A 24,657-nucleotide genomic window follows, 5' to 3' on the forward strand; every position below is an offset into this window, starting at 1 on the left:
CTTTCGAGGCAAAATTTCTTGGATCCACTCTGACTTGGGTGCTGTAATTCATACAGGTCCTGCAGATGTAAATATGGCTCCTGCTTATCTGGTGTTGACGGATAAGTTTAATTTTTTGCAGCCTGATGATGTGGACAAGATCCTTGGTGAGGTGAAGGCTATCACTTGTCTCCTGGACCCTTGCCCATCCTGGCTTATAAAAGCTTAGAGAAGGACTGGCCAAGTGGGTCCAAGGAGTAGCAAATGCCTCCTTGCAGCAGGGTAGCATCCCAACATGCTTAAAGGAAGGAATAATAAGAAAGCCCACCTTGGACCCTACAGTACTTGATAATTTCTGGCCAGTTCTAATATCCCATTCTTGGGCAAGGTGCTGGAGCGGGTTGGGGCTTCTCAGCTCCAGGGGTTCCTGGATGAGACAGATTATCTAGACCATTTCCATCTGGCTTCAGGCCTGGTTATGGGACACAGACTGTTTTGGTAACCTTGGTGGATGACAGGGGGAGTGTGTCCATGTTAGTTCTGCTGGACCTCTCAACAGCTTTTGATACTATCAACCATAGTATCCTTCTGGGCCGTCTCTCTGAGATGGGACATAGAGGCATTGTTTTACATTGGCTCAGGTCATTCCTGGAGGGGAGAACCCAGGGGGTGGTGCTGGAGAACTCCTGTTTGATACCCTTTGGCCTGTGGTGTCCCTCAGGGATCTGTTTTGTCTCCTGTGCATTTAACATCTACCTGAAACCACTGGGAAAGGTCTGAAGTTTTGGGGTTCAGTGTCTCCAGTATGCTGGTGACATTCAACTCTGTCTCTCCTTTCCATCTAAATTTAAGGAAGTTCCATTCTAAATCAGTATCTGGTGTCAGTAATAGACTGGATGAGGGCAAATAAACTGAAGCTTAATCCAAACAAGACGGAGGTGCTCCTGGTCAGTCAAAAAGCAGATCAAGAAACAGGGATGCAGCTTACACTCCCTCTGAAAACACAGGTGCGCAGCTTGGGGGTGCTCCTGGATTCATCTCTGAGCCTGGATGCCCAGGTTTTGGTGGCGGCCAGGAGTGCCTTTGAACTGTTAAAACTAGTGCACCAGCTGTACCCGTTTCTTGAAACGGCTGATCTGGCCATTGTGACACATATGCTAGTTACATCTTGACTGGATTACCATAATGCGTTCTATGTGAGATTGCTTTTGAAAACCTCCAGAGGATCCAAAATGCAGCAGCCAGATTGCTAACTAGGGCTGATTGCAGAAATCATGTGACCCAACTGTTACAGCAGCTCCACTGGCTGCCAATCCATTTCCAGGCACAATTCAAAGTGCTCATCTTAACCTATAAAGCCTGTAAAGGACTTGGGTCCAAGCTATCTAAAAGAGTGCATCTCCCTCTATGAGTCTGCTTGGGCTTTAAGCTCATCAGGAGAGGCCTTTCTCTCAGTCCTGCCACCCTCATAGGTGCGCTTGGTGGGGACTTCTTTGCTGCTGCTCCCAGATTCTGGAACTCCCTCGCAAAGGAAGCCGGACTTGCGGACGAGCATCATCGCTGTCCTTCTGCAAGCAGGCAAGGACCTTTTCTCTTTGGGCAGGCTTTCCCTTAAAAAGGGGTGGCCTGAGAGGTGTTTTTAAATGAATAGTTTTGCTCTGTTGTTTTAAATGTGTTTTAGTATTGATTTTATTACTGGTTTTAATTAATGTAATACTTGTTTAATTCTTTTTTAAATATCTGTACACTTACTGTTTTCAGTTTCTACATATTTTAATGATGTAAGCTTGCCTGGGTTCTTTTTAAAGAGGAAGGTAGGATAAAAATATTTTAAACAAACAAATAAATAATGTTATGGAAGGAATTAGTAAATCTTTCTATACTGTCTGTTTTCCTGCTCCAAACTCTACTCCCCATCCCTCCCACTAGCATTTTGATTCATGTGGAAATCTACATGAATATCTGTTTTGTTCTGTCTTTCTTTTAAAAAAAACTTTATCCCTACCATTGGCCTGAAGACCTCCAAGACAACTTTAGAAAGTGAACGGTCTTTCCTTGGTGATAAGAGTAATGGTAAGAGGTCAACATAGAGTGGGGAAAATGTCAGTAGGAAAACATTAAGCACACTTGCTCCACTGACATTTGTCCATCCCGAAATGTTCCAACTCTTTTTTTTAAAAAGGTATTTGGATGATTCTGAAAGTGTTGGGAGTGACCATTTCCCAGGCACTGGACTGGGGGGAAATGAATGCTTAGTGCTTAATAGAGCCAAGGGCTGCAAGGGAAGAGATAAAAGGATTTCTAATGGGGTCCTATAGTGGATTGATGGAATTTTATGAATGACACTGCTTTTGCATCAAGTCTTAGGCCATGTGACTATATAAAGTAATAAAGGATGCAATCTTCATTCTCTTAATTGGGAATAAGTCACACTGAAGATAATGGAGCTAGCTACTGAGCAGACATTCATAGGATTGCATTGTAAACAAGATCAATTGTTTTGAATTTTATTCCAGTGGAAACAGTGAAGGAAAACTGCACTGCCATCCAATTTATCAAGCTTGAACTAATCAAGCCTAAGTTGTGTTAGTAGAACAAAGTTTCCAGTGCAGATGGACATTACCTACACAGTAGCTGTCTAATTCTGAAACTTTATTCATATCAGAATGTCCTTCTTACCTCCCCAGAAAGTTTTTGGAACAGACTCTTGAACTCACTGTCTATCTCCTTGTCTTCAACATGAGGCTAAAAGAGAAGTGATGACAAATAATATTACATTTTCACCAACTATTGGGGTGGTTCTTGTGAAAGGCCCAAAATAAGGATAACAAAATAAACTCTGAAAGGAGCAGAAGTCTAAAGTCTGCCTTATGTTGTTGCACATACATCATATATGTATTCTATTATAAAGATACAAAGCCAAGGCCAGAGACTACAAAATCAAATTTTTCACACATTGTGATCTTAAGACTGGACTATACAAGACACCAGCTTTGCAATCAGAAGGTGATAAAACCTTATTCTTTCAGATACTTTTTCCTTCAAAGCTGCTAGGTCTGTGCAATCAACATGCAAATTGAGCTTGTTGTTTATCGGTCCTGGTGAAACTGTCAAACAAACACAATTTTACAATTTTACAAACTTGCAGAATTGTGATTATTTCATTCCTCACAGGTCAGCTTATAATTGTGTAACTGGCGTCTCCTATAGTATGTACATAGGCTCTAAGAAGTACAGTTTCAGTTCTCCACAAATAGGCTGTTCAAAGAAATCAGTGGAGGAGGTCTTATCAATGCAACAAATGCAGTATACAGTACAGTTAATCTGGTATGCAGCCTGCGGTCCTCCATTCTCCTAGCAACAAAACTGTGGATGCTTCTTGACAAAGGGCTCCTAATGTTACCAGTTAAAAGGCATTGTGCAGCTTTTCTACCTTTCTTTCTTCACAGATGTTTTGTGAAATGAAAGAACAGAAAAAGGGGTGGGGAAACACAGGAGAATAAGTCAAGACTACTTCAACTGCCCTTCCCCAATACATTTTCATGAATGAGTCATGATGAAAGCCTCAAAGCACCCCTTGGCTCAACCACATAAATTGAATCAGTAAATGATACCTTGCTTGATTCACTTACCTCATATGGATTTGCAGCTACAGTGTCACCAATTTCCCTGTGATCAGAAAAAGAAGAAATAATAATTATAGATCATGCTCTTAAGCAGCATTAAACAACCAGAAAATTACAAACTTTATATGTAAGCAATCTAGCACAACAATTTTGGAATAAAATTAAAACAACATAACTATTCATGAACAGCTCGATGAAATAAACATGCTTTCAATCTTCATCTATAGAATAATTAAGAATGACCCTGATGAATCCTCAAGCCTTATCTCTCCTCTTAATTTGCCTGGTGACCACAATATAACACACAACACAAGTTGTCTGAGATAGATCTCAAAAGCAAGCAAGAAAATGTCCCTCATGGAGACAAATAGCACTTTAGCAGGCAGGGGCAAAAGGTAGCCCTTATGATGTTGTTGGACTACAACTCCCATCATACATAGCAAGCAAAGTCACTGATGGGGAATGCTGCAAATTATAATGATGATGACGATGATGATGATGCCACATTTCTCCCAACAAGGGACCCAAAGCGCTCATAACATTAAAATTCACACAATTTAAAAATACAATAAGTTAAATATTAAAAGATAAATTAAACAATATATGATTTAAAATACAATTAAAAGATCAAAACATGAAAACATAAAAAGATTTAAATTATTTGCTAAAATGGGGTTCAGGGATTCAGTTATAATTGTTAAAAGCCTGCCTGATGGGTCTTTAGCTTTTTTTGAAAGGATAACAGGGAAGGGGCCATCCTGATTTCCCGAGGGAGAGTGTTAAATAGCCTGGAAGCTGCCACAGAGAAGGCCCTCTCCTGTGTCCCCATCAGCTGTGCTTGTGCTGGCAATGGGACTGAGAGGAGGGCCTCCTCTGCTGATCTTAACTGCAGAGAAGGTGCATATAGGGAGATAACGGTCCTTCAGGTAGCCTGGACCCAAGCTGTATTATGCTCCCAATAACATCTAGATGACTGTAAATTGCCTACCTCCATGACACAGCAAATGTCTCCAAGACCATTTGTCTTTTGTTGTCTGAATATTTTATTTTATTTTTTGCATTTCTTCTTCATTTTTTTTGCTTGTCAAGGCTTCCAAGGCCATTCAAAACAAAATGATAATAATCAGTAAAATAATTTTTTTTAAAGTCAAAAGATAATTAAATCGTTTAAGGATGGATTAGAAATATTCTAAGCCAGATAAAAATATTCTCCAAAAGACTATTATAAAAACTAGACTTGGGACACCAAAGGCCGTTCAGAACATTATAATCTCAATTGTCCATCATAAGCTCAACAGGGATGGGAGAGAGGTCCAAGTGATGGATTCTTTTGAAGACTTGGGACCAGGCTACCTGAAAGATCACCTTCTTCTCTACATTGCCCAGCCAAATATTAAAATTCTTGTTAAATGCAGAACACTGTGTACTCCTACCTAGAGAAGTGATATAGGGAGGTGGCCTTCTCTGAATTGGAACAGTCTTCCAAAACAGGATCATTTTGTACCTTCTTTACTGTCTTCTCAGTGCTAGGTTTATTCTCCCAAGAATTAAAAAAAAATACCATCCTAAAATCTGAATTGTTAGCACCGTTCTTTTATATATTGTATGCTTTCAGTTGTACTGTCTTTGGTCTGAGGTCTTCTTTTCCTGAAATCTTTTGTGCTAACTTTGCTTTTATGATATCTTTATTACTGTATTTATCCTTTTAGCTCTGAGAGCCAAGCATGATAACTGTCTGTCTTACTGGGCAGCAAAAATAGATACTGTACCATTAAAAAAATCTATGAATAATATGATCAAAATAGTTCATTTTCATTTATGACTTCAGTGCCAAATTCTACAAATTGGCCTTTCCTGTTTACTAACATTCCTACTAAAACTTGGATTGAATTTTTACCCTGATCCTAAAATGCAACTATTTCCAAGTAATGATTTATTTACTTGCAAGTAGAAGAGGATGAATGGACTAAAGAGGTGCAGATTAAATAAGGGACTGAGAATAGAATGGAAAAACTGTTAAAGAGGAGGCTAAAATATGAAACAGACATCTGAATACAACACATTTTCCAGATATTGCATGCAAAATGTAATGACAGCTTTTAGCCCATAGAATTGTAGAACTGCAGAGTTTGAACACTTCCTAAGTATTATCTAGTCCAATTTCCTGCCAGTGCAGGAAATTCACAGCTAAAACCCACAGCCCACTTCCGCATAAATAATACCTACTGAGCTTTAGCTTGTTTCTCAGAGAAGACTCTGAGACAGAATTCTCCATTTTTGAAAGGCTCAAAGGTAGATGGCACAATGAGGTATTCTCCCTGAGGCAGCTGGAAGCGACTTGAGACACCACGCAAGTTGACATATGTGTCAGAGCGAGCTACTGGTCTGTTTGTTAAGAAGAAATCTCTGCCTAGATGAACATCCGTTTGATTTTCCAACTGGTAAAAACAACAAGAGTGGAAAAAATATTTTCAAACAACTATACATGTTTGCCACACAAGGCACAACAAACATTCCAGTCAAGTGGCTGTTTAACCCATGCATACTAAACAGCAGTAGTTAAGAATTCCCTGTCAAATCCACAGTGAAGAATGAAGTACCCTCTCCAATTTGCCCTACACAATTTATTTGCTGGACAGCAAGGGTCATTTGGTAAGGAGAACAGACCTGCATGTTGAAGCTGGTTCTTCTCATTTGGGTGGGATTTAATTCAAGGTGTGTTTAGGCACATCCACCCTGACTATGTACACTCCTTCAGATATGCAAAAAGAATAAGCATTATACCATTGAACACATATATAGATGTACTTTTCTCTCATAATGTACCTCTAAAGAAAATGTTCACCAGATGTGGTGAACAACAAGGGCAAATTTAGATGGGGAGCGTGTCTCCATGTTTATCCAAAATAGCATTTCTCAGGTGCTTTACTGTGACTATGTGCCAACTAGCTATGGGAACAGAACATGCTGCACACACCACATGGCCACCCACCACACTTGCCTATGCAGTTGTAGCTACTTGCAATTACAACCGCTTGACTGCGATTTAAATTCTGTGACACTCATTTCTTCAATAATATTTATGCTACATTCTGCAACCAGCATGATGTTTTGTGTTTATATATAACATGGGAACAAATATGGACAGCATCACTTCATGTTTCTGAAGTTCAATAAGTCAGCTATGAAGATGTGCAACACTTCAGATGTTCTTGCACGACACCTCCTCTGATTCTTCACTATGGCTACGTTGGCCTTGGGTACTGGAATTCCAATTCAATAACATCCAATATTGCCCACTTCTGGAAAAGTGTTTCAAACCATAAGGTCTGTTGGTTCCGCTCAGCCACAACTAGTATGTAGCACACCGTTGGCCTCTGAATGTCTCACCAAGCTCTCCTCATTCTCCTCTCCAATTTATTTCTACTAATTGATGAATGGCCATGCTACTATTGGTATGTTCGTGGGTATACAAGTATGTCATTGTGGGCTACTTTGCACAGAATGAAGGAATAGCTTCTGCCACCAAATGTCAAAATAGCATTTCCAAAGGCTGATTTTCTTGCTCTCCTCCCACCCAACTTAAATGTTAATCTGTTAACTGAGTTCCTGGTACTCAAGCATCTTTTGTAGCACCAATAATATAAATCTGTACCAACATTGTTCATGAGTTACAAAGCAAATTTAACAGCCTAAGGATGAACAAAGGCATGAACATGATCACTGTTTAAACAATGCCTTTATTGCATTGGCATTTCAAAGTATGACTCATTAAAGCTTACCGAGTTAGGTGGGGTTTGTTTGAAACAAGGTGTACTGCATTATGCACTGATACTATATCTTTTTAACTGTGAAGGCTATCAAGCAAACAGGCTAAATACTAGGAGTGGAAATCAGGTGTAATTGTGAGTGTTTCTTTGAAGCAATTTTTCTTCTGTGGCAATACTTCTAGTTTAGTCCTGATCTAGTCCAGTTCTAGTCCGGAATTATGTAGTGTAATAGCAAGGTTTTAATCCCCCCACCATATTAGTATGCAGGGTTAAATTCATTTGCCATAGATTATTGCCCAGATAGAAGTCCTCCTTAATACAGCATACTAATACAATTCTCATGCACAAATAAACAAACATCCACGATACATACATGCAAACACCTATGGGTAAAGACATGAAAAGAAAGATGGCAGCAAATAAAGCTGAACCCTATTTCACATTTCCCCAGGAAATATCCTCCCCAGGAAAATATGCGAAATTCCCATGTATCACCAGCACAATTCACAATTTGTGGACATCAACCTTTAAGCAGCAGCAGATGGTCAAAAGATTTAGCCCTGGCATTTTGGAGAATGGGTATTTTCAGTGCAGCATATGTACCTCTTTTGGCACCTGCAAAAGACAGAAAGGGAGCCTGATGATAGTCATCTACTTTTCTCAAACAGCTGGATGAAACATCAATAATCAGAAAATGTAATATGTTTGAGAGATTAGTCTTTTATACCTAACGCAACCATCATGTCCTGGATTCATGGCTGTGTATGAAATTTTGTCAGCAACATTGCTACCTCAACTAGAGAACTAAGTTATTTTTGCCTGATACCGAAATCTACTTCTGTAGTCTATCGAAGAAAGTGTTCCCTAAACTTTTAGTCACAACCCCCTTTTATAACAGCCATTTAATCTGTGGCCCCCTACCACATTAGTATAAAAAGGCATTTTAATAGATTTTTCAGAATATAACCCTAACCTAATATTTTATAGGATCGTTGGGCAACAAGCTTCAAAATTGGCAGCTGAGTGTTTGTTAAAGCCACTTACCACCACCACCACCACCACGAGTTCCTTAATGGGATCCAGGAGGTGGAGGTAATGAGGATGGGTTAAAATTGGGTTTTGTTGGGGGAGGCTTTCCCTCAGGAAGGGAACAATCATGCTTTTTGTTCTCCCTTCAAATGGTGTCACTGCTACTGCTGTCCTTCCTAAAATGGTGGCGGTGGCGCACGGCTGAGGAAAGGATGAACTCACTCCAGTGGCAGTGCTGTGCCCTTTTCCTCCTCCACCACCATTGATCCTACTCCCCTTCCATTCTGCTGTTGCCTCTCAAGCCCCACTGTGGCCAGCCTGGCTTGCAGGGGCTGCTACTTGGGGGTCTGACCTCCTTCTTGTCCCCATCCCAGTTCCCCAACTGAGCCGGCCAGCCAGCCACCAGAGCCAAGGAGGATCTGCCACTACCAGGGAAGGAAAGTGCACAGCCAGGGGCCCCCGGGGACCCAGGAACCCCACAGCAGGGAACAAAGAGAGCTTGCTGGGGGGGGGCACAAGTGAGGGAGGGGTCAGGGTACACGCAGAAGGCAATGTGTCCCTCCTTCTCTCTTCAATTTAAGTGGCTACATGGTTTTTTCAAGTATTGGTATTGCAGTTCTATTTGGGAAAGAGGTTTTGCCAAGAGAGTGAGTGCTGGCACTGCTTGTGTTTTTGTATTTGTATGCACGGGAGGAAGGCGCTTTGGTGAAGCACCCTTTTGTGTGCATGCATACACTCAGTTGGTTTTTCCCTTCTGCATCAGTTTAAGTGATCACATCCTTGAACTGAATCGAAAGTATTGCACTTTTTAAAAAGTAGATGGGTCTCTGGTAGTGAGGAAAAATTACAGATTGGGAGCGTGGCAGTCCAGGCCATTTGCATTTTCCATTGAATCATTTGACCCACAGAAACAAAGGCGAATCAGTCCACCTCAAACAAGCATTTTTCTCCCTATGCAGTCAGGCTCTAAGTGGTTTCCAAGTTTAGTGATCTGGCAGATGGCTAAATTGCTTTTCACAGGTAAAGAGGAATAGAATAAAAATAAATAATTACTAGCAGAATTAAATAACCACTAAAGCTTCTTATAAAGGCAAATATGTTTACATGAAAAATGCTGATTAATCCATCACACAAGCATGATTACTTAAGTATACAATAAGAATTACTAATTTTTTCCTACCAGGAATTGGTCTTATTATAACACAGTACAGCACACTTTGATACAGTAGCTAAAAACAACCACTTCCCTATCATCCACTTAAACACTGCATCTCTCCAGCCATTATATCCACTTGCACAACACTTTTGCATCATTTTTTCTTCCCAAACTATTTGCCATGGCTGAAGAAACGAGATACATTATTACAGTATGTCAGTTCATGTTATCCTTATACTTTACTAACAGTCTGGAATATATTTATCGATGTCAGCCTGTGTCTTGACTGAGAATCTGGATCTTTTAAGGGATGATTTGCAGCTGACCTTTCCAGGTAGAAGTACTCTAGAGAGACTTGGGATGGTAGATCAAATTTACTTTTTTTACTATGGATACATAAAACTGTCTTCCTCTAAGCCAAACCATTGATCCATCTCATCTAACATTGTCTATTGTGTCTTCCCCATCTCAGGTCAGGTGCTGGGATGTAGTATGGGCAGAGCTTCGTCTCTACCACTAAGCACAGCTTCAAGAAGTTACTCCTTTGGCCTACATCTCCCAGAATCCTCCAGGAAGCATAGCCAAAGCCCACATTAGCTGGGTTCCATGAGACTCACTAGGGGCCTGTTTCCCCTGCTGGATTAAACCAGCAGAGCAAGCTTATTATTTTGATTTGTGCTTAAGTCACATGGACTTTAACCCGAATCCCAAACTTTTGTGATGATGTGTCCTCACCCTGCCATTGCCAATGCTATCGCCTTCCCTTCCGTCAAGTGGATCTGATGGGGGGGGGGAGGCACAGGGTAAAATGGAAAGGGAAGTGGAAGAGGATGAATGTAAAAGGGGCAAGGATTCCCCCCCCCCGGCAAAACCACTACAGACACAAATGCATATGCAGAGGAGAGAGAGTTATAGTGAGGGAGATGCAAGGATGACATCTCCCCCCTAGATGCAACAAACCCAAAATTCCACCCAGAAAGCAAGCCAATGGAGAAGGGGGAGGGGGAGGAACCACCCCTCCCTTTGGGCTCCAATTCCTGGAGAAACTCTCCCCATGGACCCCCACAGTTTTATGCATAGGATCACTCCAAACCAGAGAAACATGGGCCCCAGGCATGCGTCTCCATTGATCCCTGCACATTATATATATAGCATTACCCCCCCCAAAGCACAAAAACATGGGTGTCAGGCATGCCTTGGATTTGTAGTCTGTGGGCAGAGATGGGATCTATAATTTGATGGTGGTTTGGTGAGGATTCCACATAAAAATATGAAACCATGAAAGGGGTGGAAATGGGAAGAGGTGCAAAGGATGAGGGTGGTGGCAGGTGACTTAGAGGAATAGAAAACAGGAAGGATTGGGGGGAGGGGTGAAGAGAAGAGATTGGTTGAGGGATGGTACAGAAGGGGAGGAAAGTGGTGGGGGCTAAAAGGGAAGGGGAGAAAGACTTGGCTGACTGGCAGCTGTCCAAAAAACCCAAAGAAACACGGAGCAGGGGCATTCACGTATGTGGAAGTGATTCAATGGAATCTGCCTCAGAATAAACCGACCTCTGGCAGGAAGATGAAAAACCTGCTTCCCTGGAGTTGGCTTGTGCACATGCCTTGCACAGATTTTATTGTCAGTGGGATAGGACCCATGGTAAAAAAATAACAACTTATATTTTCAAAGTCTACCACTAAGATAAGGTCCCAGTAAAGATCTAGAGAAAGAGGAGAAATGTCACAATGGATAGTAAAGGTCTAGGTTACACAGGGGCAATGGTGGCCTTTTGGTCACATACAGCCCACAGAGGCACTCAGCATGGTCACACGGGTTTCCAATCCATTGCTACCAAATAAACCCCCTGCCACCACTAAATGCTGGCATTGCTTCCATCAAATTCTATGTGAATCCCAGAAGCCTACTGATTGGCTGGCTGGTGAATTAAGAAAAGCACTATTTTCTTGGACAGGACATTACACAGGAATGATCCTCAATGAACACCATCTTCTGCATTCCTCACAGTCAGCCAAACAGCTCAGCACCGAACTCAAGGCCAACGTACAGAGTCATATAGGTGAGACTGACATCCCTTTATAGTAAGTCTCCTTTCCCTGCAACTGTTAGGCTGCAAAAAGTGCAGCTGGCATAAGAGATTATTTAATGGGAGATGTAAATCCTTTGTCCCCCATGTATCAATCCGCCGTATGGATACGCATGAGTGCTTGGGTGACTGGGAGAGAACTGTATATGTATGTGTGTGTGTGTGTGTGTGTGTGAGAGAGAGAGAGAGAGAGAGAGAGAGAGAGATTGAGAGAGAGAGCGCGCAAGTGCAAAATGTGTGATGTGTGAGAGAGCGACTACCAGATTCAAAGAATAATGGAGTTGGAAGGGCCATTGAGTCCAATCCCCTCCTCAATGCAGGAATCCAAGTCAAAGCAGATCTAAGAGATGGTTGTTCAATTTTCTCCACCATCTCATGAGGTAATTGGTTCCATTGTCGTACTGTTCTAACAGTTAAGAAATTCCTCCTGATATTCAGCCTATATACTGTATCTGGCTTCTGTAGCTTGAGCCCATTGTTATGTGTCCTGCACTCTGGGAAGACTAAGAATAGATCCTGCCCTTCCTCTGTATGACTACCTTTCCTGCAGGGTCCTTTTTAAGGGAAAAGGCATGATAAAAATGTTTTCAATAAATTAAATAAATAAAGTACAGTATTTGAAAAGTGCTACTATATCTCCCCTCAGTCTTATTTTTTCAAGGTTAAACATGTCCAGTTATTTCAGTCTTTCCTGATAGGGCTTATATATGAGAGTGTTGGTATGGGTGGGTGTGAACGAGATTGCTTATGGAAGAGAGGGAGAGAAAGGTGGTAGCTTTGTGTGCATTTGATTGCATACACTCTCCCTGGTCTCACCCACAGGCAGTCCAGCTCACACTCATCACTAGCTCCAACCATGCCAACTGGTGGTCTTCAACTGCCAGATGTGGTCTTCAGAGTAAAGAGATGGCCCATCCATCTTCACACTAATGGAAAGAATAGGGAGGAGTAAATCGCATACCTGATACATGGAGTAGCCGATACTCAGCAGCCCTTCCCCCATCCTCTTCTCCCTCCGGCGATTCTTCTGCATCAAGCCCACCAGCACAGTGCAACATGGTTCGCTCACACTTCCTTCATGGCTATCATCCGGCTCATCCAGCCTAATTTTGAACTGAGGATTGGTCCAATAGGTTGCTGCAAAGGCCAAAGTGTAGTCAGGGGATGGCAGAGCAATGATAGAAGAGTTTCTTTGCCACTAATGCAGCCACATTCACCACTGGTAGAACCGCAGGGGAGCATTCATAAGAGCAAGCTTTGATTTGATTTCTGGCCCAGCCTTCCCATTACATTGAAGCAGACTATGCTTCCTCACCCTCCCCAGGCTGGCAATGTACTGCTATCAAATTAAGCTACTAAGAGATATTGCCTAGGGAGCCATAACCAGCTGAGAAAGGCCACAGTCATTAACACAAATGCGTCATTTAATCCACAGAAGACTAGGACTGGGCAGTTCCTGTAAGATACAACTCTCAAACAAAACTTCAAAACAATCCCTCCCCAACTACAAACTGTTAAGCTGCAGCCTTGTTCAAGGCCATATATTGCTACTTGTTCATGATTGCTCACACCCTCCAAATGCACACAGTCACTTAACAGGTTTTTAACCTGCCGTGTTGCTAGTTGAACCACTATTTATATTTAGATACTTATATTTCATTTCAAACAAAACAGAAAATGGTGGTTTGGGCTAAACTGTAATTCCTGGAGATGGGGGAAGTGGGAAGAGTGCACCAAGCCAAAGGTCGCTAGAGAATATTCTTAATAGCAAACCACAATTTGTTACAAGATCATGGAGCACCAGAGCTGGTAGTGGTCACCGAAAGATTTAAGGCAGGCTTATATAGGCCTTCCAACTTGTCTCTGGAGGCTCACAAGATTTTGTCAAGAGTTTTGTGAGATTTCTTCAAAGCTTTGAATTGCTTTAGGTAAAACCTGGGAAGACCTAGCTATGACCCCTGTCCCAAGTGGCATAGCCTGAGTCCTCCACCAGTCCCTCCCCAGTCAGGGGTTGGCTGTGCAATACCTGGCCGGCCACTGATCACTTTGTCCTCTTTTCACTGATGCATGGAAGTCACTGCACTTCAATCTCCTCTCTCCAAAAGCAAGTTTGGGCCTGGATACCACTTGGTTGGGTGGCTTTTGGAAATACTTGAGGTGTCCAAGTAGGCCTCAGAAAGAATCTTTCCTGAAAACCTGGCAAGGTCCTGTTAGTCATAGTTAACAATACTGGGCTAGAGGAATCAATGCTCTGCCTTGGTATCAGTCATCTTCCTGTTTCCAAAGAGGAAACGGCCAAGTTTGGGGACAGTCCAGTAGCAGCTGAAGAGGCACAGTGCAAGTTGTCTCAATTCACTGCCTGGTGGTGGTGAGGTAATTTAAGGCTCCATCTAACCAAGGGGTCATGGTGAGCTGATATTCAGGGTGCTCAGAAATATATTCATGACCAAGGCCTAGAACTACATTGTTTTTGGACTACAGATTTCCACAATCTCCCAACCAATATGGCCAGTGGTTGTAGCTCAATCAAGGTTCTCCAGCCCTGAGAGGACCATAAGACCAGACCTAGGAAGATCCCTAATTTATTGTTATGGCTGACTGCAACCAAAACTTCAATTACCAGAAACTATACATTTCCTAGTTAAGATTATTTTTGTAAGAGGGACATGTGATTCTTCTGATCCTTCTCCACCACAGAGTGTCACGGAGCTCATATCTAGTTCCATCCCACACTGAAATGTGGCACTAGTTTTATACAAACAAGGATTCATGGAAATACTAAATTATCTGGGTTTACAAAGTTTCATTATTCTAACAAGATTAGATTCCATAAAGCTTTTCAGAGTTATATATTTACAGTATGAAATGTATCCAGGAATGGCTCTTACAATTAAAATCATGGTTTTATTATCCCACAGAATAACTGTTTTTCTACTTGAAGCCATTTTTGAAAATGCTTAATTAACCCACACCATATCGCTATTCATTTTAATTACATGTTAGAGCCAGAGCCCCACACAGTAATGGATTTAGAAATTAATTTAGCATTAGACAAATGAAAATAAAACTGCTTTGATAGGCTGTTGATATATGCAATTGTATAGTGCATATTTATCGCAGTTTTACCATACTGAAAACAGAATTAGATGTATAAACAATTTTTTAAATAGTGGTGAATGAAAACAAATATAAAAAGCAATGGAAATAGTAATATGAGTACTAGAGCTTGATCTACAGATGTCATATATAACAGGGCCCTACTAATTGAAAGCATATAAAGATGAAAACCTGTACACTGTAAATCAGGAGTCTCAAACATGCGGCCCGGGGGCCATCTGCAGCCCGTCGGATTATAGTTTGTGGTCCCCGCCTTGTCTGCCCCCCTGAGGCACCCACGCGTCCTCTGCTGTCAAGAGTCAAAAGAAGCTTCACCTCCCTCGACGGCTCTCTCCCAAGACAGCGCCTCTTGCACTCTTCAACCGGAACTGCAGCCTGCCAGCCAGCCCGCCTGGCTAAGGAAACTCGTGGGCAGTTTCCTCGGGCTCTTGCTCCACTTGACGGAAAATCTGATGTGGCCCAGCCTCACTCAGACTCTGCCTCCAGCGGCCCCCAGGTAAATTGAGTTTGAGACCCCTGCTGTAAATCATGTCTCTCTTTCACAAGGTCACCGTGACCCTTGGTCAGCTGGAGCCTTAAACGAACCCACCATCATCAGGCAGTCAATTGGGAGGATTTCCACTGCGCCTCTCCAGCTGCTGCTGAACTGTCCATAAACCTAGCCACTTCCTCTCTGGAAACCTAGGAAGCTGACTGATACTAAGGCAGAACATAACATCACAATTTTATCATGCCTACATTGTAGGCTTCAGTTTTGTTGTTATTATGTGTCATCAAGTTGCCTCCACCTTATGGCAACCCCATAATGCCTCCAACAGCCCTGCTCAGCTCTTGCAAACACAAGGCTGTGGTCTCCTTTATGGAGTCAATCTTAGGCTATAACATTTATTGTAGCATTGGCTGGAAGGCTTGCTGTAGAGTGGCTTCTAAGAAATATGATAATAATAATAATAATAATAATAATAATAATAATAATAATAATAATAATAATAATAATAATAATAATAATAATAATAATAATAATAATAATAATAATAATAATAATAATAATAATAATAATAATAATAATAATAATAATAATAGAGAAGAAGAAATATGATTTGTTGAATGCAATATATCTTATATTAAGGAAAACAAAAAGTTACACATAGCACAGGGAATATAGTTGTTCCCAGATCCAGTAGCTATAGTTAAACGGAGCTCAGAAAAGTTACTTCTTTTGTTAATAGAATTTTCAGCTACAATGGCCGTTGATATAGTCTTAAAAAGTAACTTCTCAAAGTTGTTAAAAATAGTATGCCAATAACCTTCCTAGGCCAAATAGCTTCATCATTTGTTGCTCATGTGGTTTCTCAGCTGAAACAAAATGGCTATGAGAATTCAGAGGCTCCTCTTTTTCTTACTTGACTACAGCATATCGGCTGACAATTTATTTTGATTTTACTGTGTTTATGCTGTTGAAGAAAGGAGAGGTGCTTGTGAAGTTTTCTGCCTATCATGGCAAAACAAGTTGTCTAGCTCTGGGGAAAATGCACCTTGCCTTGGTTGACTGGGAGCACCATTTACTTTAAGAACTTCCCTCACAGACACTTATGTGAAAACCTCTCCTCACAAGCCAGGTGGGCTTTTTGCATTTTGACCAGCTGCTAAGAAAAGCTTTCTAACAGGTGGGCATTGTACATTTCAATTCATATATTTCCTCTTTTACCATCATGTTTAAAATCCTGTTGGGTAGCTGCACCTGTTAAAAATCCTGTTGGGTAGCTGCACCTGTGTGACTCAGAAGTTCTGCAAGCAATTGTGAAATTCGCAGCAAGGTAGAAGTCATAACTAGCAAGCAGTTCCACAGACATAATTGTGCAGTTAGTAGCACAATCAGTTGCCCAATCAGACATGCAGTGTGGACTGCCTTGGAAGAGCTTCCTGAAGACTTCCACAGGCATAATTTTACACTGCACCAATCCTGCAATAGGATTTCAGCCACTGAATATTTTAATTCATTTCATATTGTATTAATATTACTACGTATTGCATTTTTACCTGCAGCTTTTCAGTTAATCCTCTTGTGCACTGGAAAGAGTCCCAGTATTGGAAGAAAAACAGGAAAGGCAAGGTATATATCAAATTTGAAAATGTGATATTGGCAGGCCCTGACCGTAAGCACGGAAACCATTTTTGTGCCATCCTCTAATGCAAAACTGTTCCTGTCAGAAACAATGAAGGTTAGTGGTTTGCTTTCTTCCTGGATACATTACCTGGATAATTTTGGCAACCACCAGCTGTAGAGCCCCGTCGCCAGTTTCCGTTGAACAAAGTCATGCTCCATTTGTGAAGGTGATCACTTGTCAGGGTGTCAGGAGTCAAGTTGCAGATGTCAAGTCTTGTAAACTGCTTTTGAAAATCAGAGAAGGACATCCTGCCACCATAAGAATACACAAGAGTGCTTATTGAATCTGGAATGCAGCCATATTCCCTTTGCCATTGATCTATTTTGCTCCTGAGGCAGTGGATCACTAGAATTACTTGGCACTACAAAGCATAAAAACCTCTAGGAATTCTCATATCAGTTTAAGACCAAAAATTTCAGTGACCAGCATTTTTGAGTCCATTCCCCATACAATTTATTATTTACACTGGAATAGATTCTGGGATATATCCAACATGGCCTATTTCAGGGGAATCTTGGAGCAAGAAATTATTAAACAGCTTCATTCTTCTCCACAGTTTGTTGAGGGAGAGATGCTGGGGAAGAGCAGATCACATGACCATATCACTGCAACTGGCTCTGTTAACAAGAGCTTGGCAGTCAAGGCCACACAAGCATCTCAAGCTGGTTATTGTTAGAAAAGAGTAGTTATTCGCAGCCTCTGGACACATGAAGAATGAGTGTTTTTTTCAACCACCATGTCACTACATTCAAGAGATAAGGAACACTGGAACACTTTCTATCAGATTATTGTCATTCTAACCCTCCACAATTTTTATCATGGGTAAATTAACCTAGATATGCATTTTAATGTTTGGATTTCAAGCCAAGCTGCATAACTTCTGACCTACAACACTGAACACTGCCACCACAAAGGAATAGCTGCTTATCAACAAAAACATAATGCTTAGACTTGGAATTGTCTTTGGTATCAAAGCATGCAAGGAGACATCAGACAAAACTAGACATGATGCTAAATACATCATTTGTTTTCATCTCTTTCATTTTTTAAGACTCGAGGTCCAGAGGTGGAGGAGGGAGCTTTGATGTTCCTCAAGTCTGTGACATACTGGCCAATGGTGGTGGTAGTGAATCTTTTCTTCCGCCAGTAGAATGCTAATGAAAATGCCCATTCACATGTCTATTATTAGCCCCTGGCTTCTAACGCCAAGGGGAGTTTTCCTCTTTGAGCTAATAGCAGCCACTGGTGAGGGTGTTTGTGACATCATCAGGACTGAGTGGGGAAGGAAAAGGTTAAACCTGCCTCTCTTTATGCAAGAATCAGACCTCTTGATAGCAGTTTTAAAATGATCGATACATGGATACTCTTACCATTAGGCAGAGTAAGACAAAGATAGCAGATACTACAGGCAGCCCCCCTCTCCATCTCCAGCTATTCCTCCTGAGCCTCCCTGCCATTTTCCTCTCTTGGAAGGCAGAGCTATGTGTCTCACACAGCCTGGCCTGCAACCCTAAATTTGTCTGCTGCCCTCAGGGGTAGTGAAGGACCATGTGTTTGTATCAGCCCAGTTGACATAAGTACTGTATATGAGATGGAGGATGACACCATCCTGGCCTTTGCCTTAGCCAACAAAATGTCTTGAGCTGGCCCTAGAAAGGTAGAAAAGCACATGATGCATATAAAATCACATCCAATGATCCCTTATGTTCAGTGGCACACATGTGCAGGCTTGCAATGTGAAAAGCACCAGTGCAGCCTATGATCCAAGCAGTGGGTTCAACTCCCCTTCCCCCCAAAAAATCTTTTTTGGGTGTGCTGTGCCCCTGACTGGACCACTAATTGGCTATGAAAAGCACATTTGTCAGCATTTTCCTATAGACGGCAAGATTCTCACCAAAATTCTCCATCGTCGGCTTGCTTATCGAGAGCACTCTTTTGCTTAGGGTCAATATAATTCCATTCAGGAGCACTGCAGGGATATAATAAGAGTAGCTTCTCTTAACCATTATAGGACAAAACATAAATTAGGGGTGGGTGCATAGCAGTAAACTCTTCGAAGAGGAATTAGCTTTTATGCATTACAACATACATTAAATGTAATCCAATGTCACAGAGGATCAAGTGGGAAGACATTGTTCTGTTTAAAACCACAAACATAGATACCCATGCAAACTATGAAATGTACATATGGGCTGAAATCCTGTTGCTTGGCATAAGAAAATTAAGAAAATTCAGTCTGTTCCAAGCCAGCAAAGACAGCTGTACCTTGAATGGACTGAAAGTTACGAATTTTCTTAGCACAGGATTTTAGCCAGTGTCTTTTGGAGTAAACCTTGTGCTACTTTTTTTAAAGCACCTGCAAAGGAGGCAAGTTTAGGTTTAAAAATAAAACAGGTGAAGGGAAGGTATATATCTGCCCTACTAGCAATTGGTGGGACAGGGGTGGGGGGAAAGGGGTGCAATTTAACATACATGTTAAAAAAAGAAAATCACTTTAAAATACACTTAATTGACAAAGTCAGTTGCACTCATGAAAAGTTTGGTGATGTTGGAACTTTGGTAAAAACCTAGATGAAATTATACTGTAGTGTACCTCCATGATTTTAAAGGGTTTCCTTTGCACCATGTCCTCAATAATCAAGACACTGTTCTGGAGGAAATCAGCTTTAATTCATTGTGAAGTGGTGTCTTCCTTTTTAGATTAGAATTTCAATTACTGCTATATTACAGCTTAGCAGCAAGTTACATATGTGGACTGAAATCCTGTTGGTGTAACTTTCTACCATGCAAGTAGAATTATGTCATTAGTCCATGATGACAGTATTCATTTTACTTTACTTGAAAACTTCCAATCTAGCTTCAGATTCCAAAGCTCTCTAGGGCTCTCTTTTGACTTGGGAACACCTTGAGATGGCGGAAGGAGTCTTCAATAGGGAAAAACCACCACTAGGTCTGCAGCAGATCCCAGTTGGCAGGTTCTCAAAAGCTTCCCATGGTTGACAAGGAGCCCTAGGGAGCTTTAGAACCTGAAAGGAGGGGAATAGGAAGTTTTCAGTTTAATTAAGTATTACTGTATTGGACTGATGACATCATCCTAGTTGCATGGTATAAAGTTATTCTAATAGAATTTCCGACAGAGTTTTCTAGTACTAATACAATACCAGTGCCAAGAGGAACAATTGGCTCTACAAGATGATACTGACACACACACACACACACACACACACACACACACACACACACACACACACACACACACACACACACACACACACACACACACACACACACAAAGACCTGGAATACCTTGAACTCACACTGCTTTTTACATGGCATTTTATTTACTTCTTTATTTAAATATATTTGTCTCACCTTGTAGTCAAAGATGCCAGGCAAAGAACAATCAGTAGAAAAGCTTACTAGCAATTTAAAATATTAAGGCAGTTCAACATAATAAAGATAAAAACACAAGAGAAAATAAATGAAAGCTGTGAATCCTGAACCCTAGCTGAACAGCCAAATTTTAATGAGGCCAGCTTTAATGTCAGTCAGGCCTCCAAAAGGAAGGCATTCCACAGTTAGGGTGCCACACCTTGAGAAGACTTTTTCCCACAGCCTTGTAATTATCAGTCTTCCATCTCAAAGGCTACTTATTACATGTTCAATATATAATTGCTTAATGTCAAGAAAATTTTACCAATGTGTCGGGTTTGGTAAAATATTTATTTTGCATTAAAAATAATCCAGTAAGAAAGACTTATTTTCTCTTCTGCCTCTCTCCCAAAACCAAATTTTTCTACTTTCCCATTATGGAAAAAGAAATTTGTGCCCAGTGTAAGTTAATAAATCTGCCTACTAATAATACTTTTCCCCGCTATCAGTCGCCATGTGATTTATTAACTGCTGGTGTAACTTTATAAGAATTTCTTGTGTCTTAAGGAACAATGAGAGCAAAGACAGAGAGAGACTATATATAGTCTATATGAAGCCACTGGGAGAGATCATCTGGAGATTTGGAGTTAACGGCCAACAGTATGCTGATTACATGCAATTCTACCTCTTCAGCAGTAGAAGCTGTTCATGGAGTGTTGCCTGGCCATGATCAATGACTGGATGAGGGCTAACAGACTGAACTTGAATCCTGATAAGATGAAGATCCTGTTGTTGGGTGGGACCCTTGACCAACCAGGTAGCTGCTTGCCTGATCTAGACAGGGTCACACTCCCTGTGAAGGATCAGGTACAAAATTTTGGTATGCTCCTTGACCCAGTCCTTTCATTGGAGAACCAGATCTCAGCCATGGACGGGTCTGCCTTTTTCCATCTGAGGTAGATTACACATCTTCACCCCTATCTTGGAAGGAATTCCTTAACATCACTGGTCTGTGCACTTGTAATCTTGAAAATAGCCTATTGAAACACTCTCTATCTGAGGCTTCCCTTGACAATGATTCAGAAGCTGCACCAGGTGCAGAATGCAGCTGCAAGGTTAGTCTTTGGCACATATTATATATGATAATATATCACCTGTCTGGGCCCATCTATACTGCCTACCTGTATGCTTCTAGGCCAAGTTCAAGATATTTATGTTGACATTTAAGGCCTTGAACAGTTTAGGGCCCTGCTAAGGGACGTGGTGGCACTGTGGGCTAAACCGCAGAAGCCTGTGCTGCAGGGTCAGAAGACCAAGCAGTCGTAAGATCGAATCCACGTGACGGAGTGAGCGCCCGTTGCTTGTCCCAGCTTCCGCCAACCTAGCGGTTCGAAAGCATGCAAATGCGAGTAGATAAATAGGTACCATCTCGGTGGGAAGGTAAACAGCGTTCCATGTCTAAATCACACTGGCCATGTGACCACGGAAAGATTGTCTTCGGACAAAACGCTGGCTCTATGGCTTGAAAAGCGGGATGAGCGACGCCCCCTAAAGTCGGACACGACTGGACAAAAATTGTCAAGGGGAACCTTTACCTTTACCTATCTGGCTGAGCACCTTCCCTCAAAATGTCTACCTGTCCCACCCACACTTCTTCTACTGAGATGCTATCAGTGTCCACCCCAAGGGAGGCCCAGAGATCTGCCACTCACAACTTGGGCTTCTCTGTAGTGGTTGCATCACTTTGGAATTCCCTGCCATTAGAGGTGTGATTGGCCTCATCTCTCCCTGGTTTTAGGAGACAAAATCTGCCTCTTCTCGCAAGTCTTTTGTAGCCTTGCCCCAGATTAATTTTGGTTTTTTATTAAATGTATTTTGAATTTGTGAACCTCTGTCTGGCAGCCACCTATTGTCCTTGAAATTTTGCTGCTTTTTTTAAAGTTATATTTTTAGGGATTGTGTCATATTTGATGGCTTTTCTGAATTTTACTGTTGCTCTTATTAATATTATATTACTGTATGCTATATTGATCTTGATTTTTTTAGCCATCCAGAATAGTGACTTCACCACTAGCTGGGGGGGGGGGGGAGAGGAAGGAATGTAAATAAATAAATAAATAAATAAATAAATAAATAAATAAATAAATAAATAAATAAATAAATAAAGAAAGAAAGAAAGAAAGAAAGAAAGAAAGAAAGAAAGAAAGGAAGGAAGGAAGGAAGGAAGGAAGAAAGAAAGAAAGAAAGAAAGAAAGAAAGAAAGAAAAAGAAAGAAAGAAAGAAAGAAAGAAAGAAAGAAAGAAAGAAAGAAAGAATAGACTAATGCATATTCTTATTGTTCATTTCCAGTTAATGTTCAACAAAGTTGCATGAACATCTCACCTCCATTGATATGTCTAAGCTACATCTGACTGTGAAACTTGAGTGTTGCAACACTGAGATATTATAAAAAGGCAGAGAGTGGATTCACTGAGGAATTTAAAATAGAAAGGTGTCAGTTAAAATCCCTACTGAGCTAACTGTGCAACCTTCAATTAGTCACTAGGGATGGGCCTTTTGTTTCTTTATGAAAGGGGGGGAAACAAAGGAAGTTATTTTTCTCATTTTTGTTTTCTTTTGTTGATTCCTAAAAGATATCCTCTAAACCTGTGCTTCCCAACCATCTGGTTCCACAGATGTTCTTGGATCTCCCCGAAATCCTGGCTAGCAGGAAGCAAGTGGTGAAGGCTTCTGGGAGTTTTAGTCCAAGAACTTCTGGAGATCCAATGTTGGGAACAATTGCTCTAAAACATAAATTATTCATATCAATAAAAGAGAGCTAATTATATATTTCATGTTCTTTCATATTTCTTTCTTTTGTGTAACCTTTACTTCACCCTTTGTCTGTCAAATTACCCAAGACATTATTCATCAAGCAGCTTGCAGCACCCAAACAGAAGGTCCAGGAAGGAGAAGCAGGAATTTTGAATCTGTACAACAGTCTGAATTGTTTGGAACCCATTTAGGAGTATTCATTTGCTTCAGTTGTTCTTGTGGATGGGATTATGGTGTTTTGATGCCCTCAATCTTGAATTATGCTGCCTGTTTGTCTGTGTGCCTACTTCTGTGACTCCATCTTGGACCTTTCTCTCTCTCTCTCTCTCTCTTTGCCTTTTTTAATACATGGTGAGCATCTCCCCCCGTTTCTTTCTTCCTGAAAGAAGAAAGAAGGCATGAAGTGGTAGGTGGGAGAGTAGTCTCCCCATATTTCAGTGGCTTTGGTTTGGTTAGGGACTTTGATTTGTTTGCCTTTACTTGCTTGTTTCCTTCCCTTTGCTTTTGGGAGAGGGGGTTATTTTTGGGTATTTTTATTTTGTTTTTGTTTTTTACCCTATGTGGGTGCTTTCACTGTCTTATTTTTAAAAAATGGTATATGGTTAGTTTATTGTTTATTTATTCTGTTAAAAGTATATATCTTTGTAGGTGTGGGGGACTGTTTTGTGTTGTTGTTTGCTTTGCTGTGTGCCAGTAGCCAGCCATTGCCTTTTTTTTTCTGTTGTGCTAGCTGGGAGGCACTTAATTCATTCTGGGTTAGGGGTTTTTTGTTTTTGTTTTTTACCTTTTTAAATTAGTTGGTAGGTGAATTGTTTTTAATTCTGTGCACAAGACTGGTAGTGGCAGGTTATCTTGTTTGGAGAAGCACCTTTGTGGCCACTAGTAGTGACGGACATGGTGGTGGGACACTGACAAAGGCATTCTTTCTTTATAAAGTGTGCCTTATTTTGGAGTAGATTGATTCTCTATTGCCTTGCCCCCCTCCTCTTTTTGAGCACTTTTAAAGGATTCTGCAGGGCTTTTGGGTGTGGGTGTGTGTGTGGGTGTGTAAAGAAACAAAAAAAGGAAATCCAAAATGAACGAACCAAAAAGAGGCTTTCCATTTCATGTTAAATGAAAGAACCAGTACAATAAAAACACACAGAAAATTAAAAAGGCACTCATGAAAGAACCCAATTATGACAATTTTCACTATGCACATTCTTGTTAAATACTATCCCTCAGTCTAACCAACTTAATGATAGATGGCTAGCATGGGATAATGCCCTGAGCTCCTCAGAGGAACCGTGAAATATAAATTTTAATATATAGATGAATGAATACCATTTCAGATGGTACTATGCAAAGATGAAAAAAATGTGGGTGACTCAGAAAAAAAGATAGAACACAACAATGTACTTGTCACTCCAGGCTCCAGTCCATTCCACTTCACCCCATGGATTTCTTATCCTGAGCAGTTTCTCTGGCCGGCCACGGTAGTTAACCTGTACAAAACACCACAGGTAGAATTACAGGTTTCATTATTTCACTCATTGTTTA

General features: G+C 41.0%; 1 protein-coding gene across 1 annotated transcript in view; it reads right to left on the reverse strand.

Moving 5' to 3' along the window:
- The window catches only part of LOC110075379 (calpain-8), a 63,827-nt gene that overhangs the window by 23,930 nt on the left and 15,240 nt on the right, over window positions 1-24,657 (reverse strand). Inside the window, exons 7-14 of the mRNA XM_020786589.3 lie at window positions 24,517-24,602; window positions 18,827-18,901; window positions 17,020-17,180; window positions 12,609-12,784; window positions 7,979-7,990; window positions 5,832-6,043; window positions 3,612-3,648; window positions 2,659-2,724 (exon numbers count right to left, since the gene is read on the reverse strand). Of these exons, the coding sequence (XP_020642248.3) occupies window positions 2,659-2,724; window positions 3,612-3,648; window positions 5,832-6,043; window positions 7,979-7,990; window positions 12,609-12,784; window positions 17,020-17,180; window positions 18,827-18,901; window positions 24,517-24,602 (825 nt within the window). The remainder of the gene's footprint in view (window positions 1-2,658; window positions 2,725-3,611; window positions 3,649-5,831; window positions 6,044-7,978; window positions 7,991-12,608; window positions 12,785-17,019; window positions 17,181-18,826; window positions 18,902-24,516; window positions 24,603-24,657) is intronic.

The sequence above is a fragment of the Pogona vitticeps genome, chromosome 1, assembly GCF_051106095.1.
Source record: "Pogona vitticeps strain Pit_001003342236 chromosome 1, PviZW2.1, whole genome shotgun sequence".
NCBI lineage: Eukaryota > Metazoa > Chordata > Lepidosauria > Squamata > Agamidae > Pogona > Pogona vitticeps.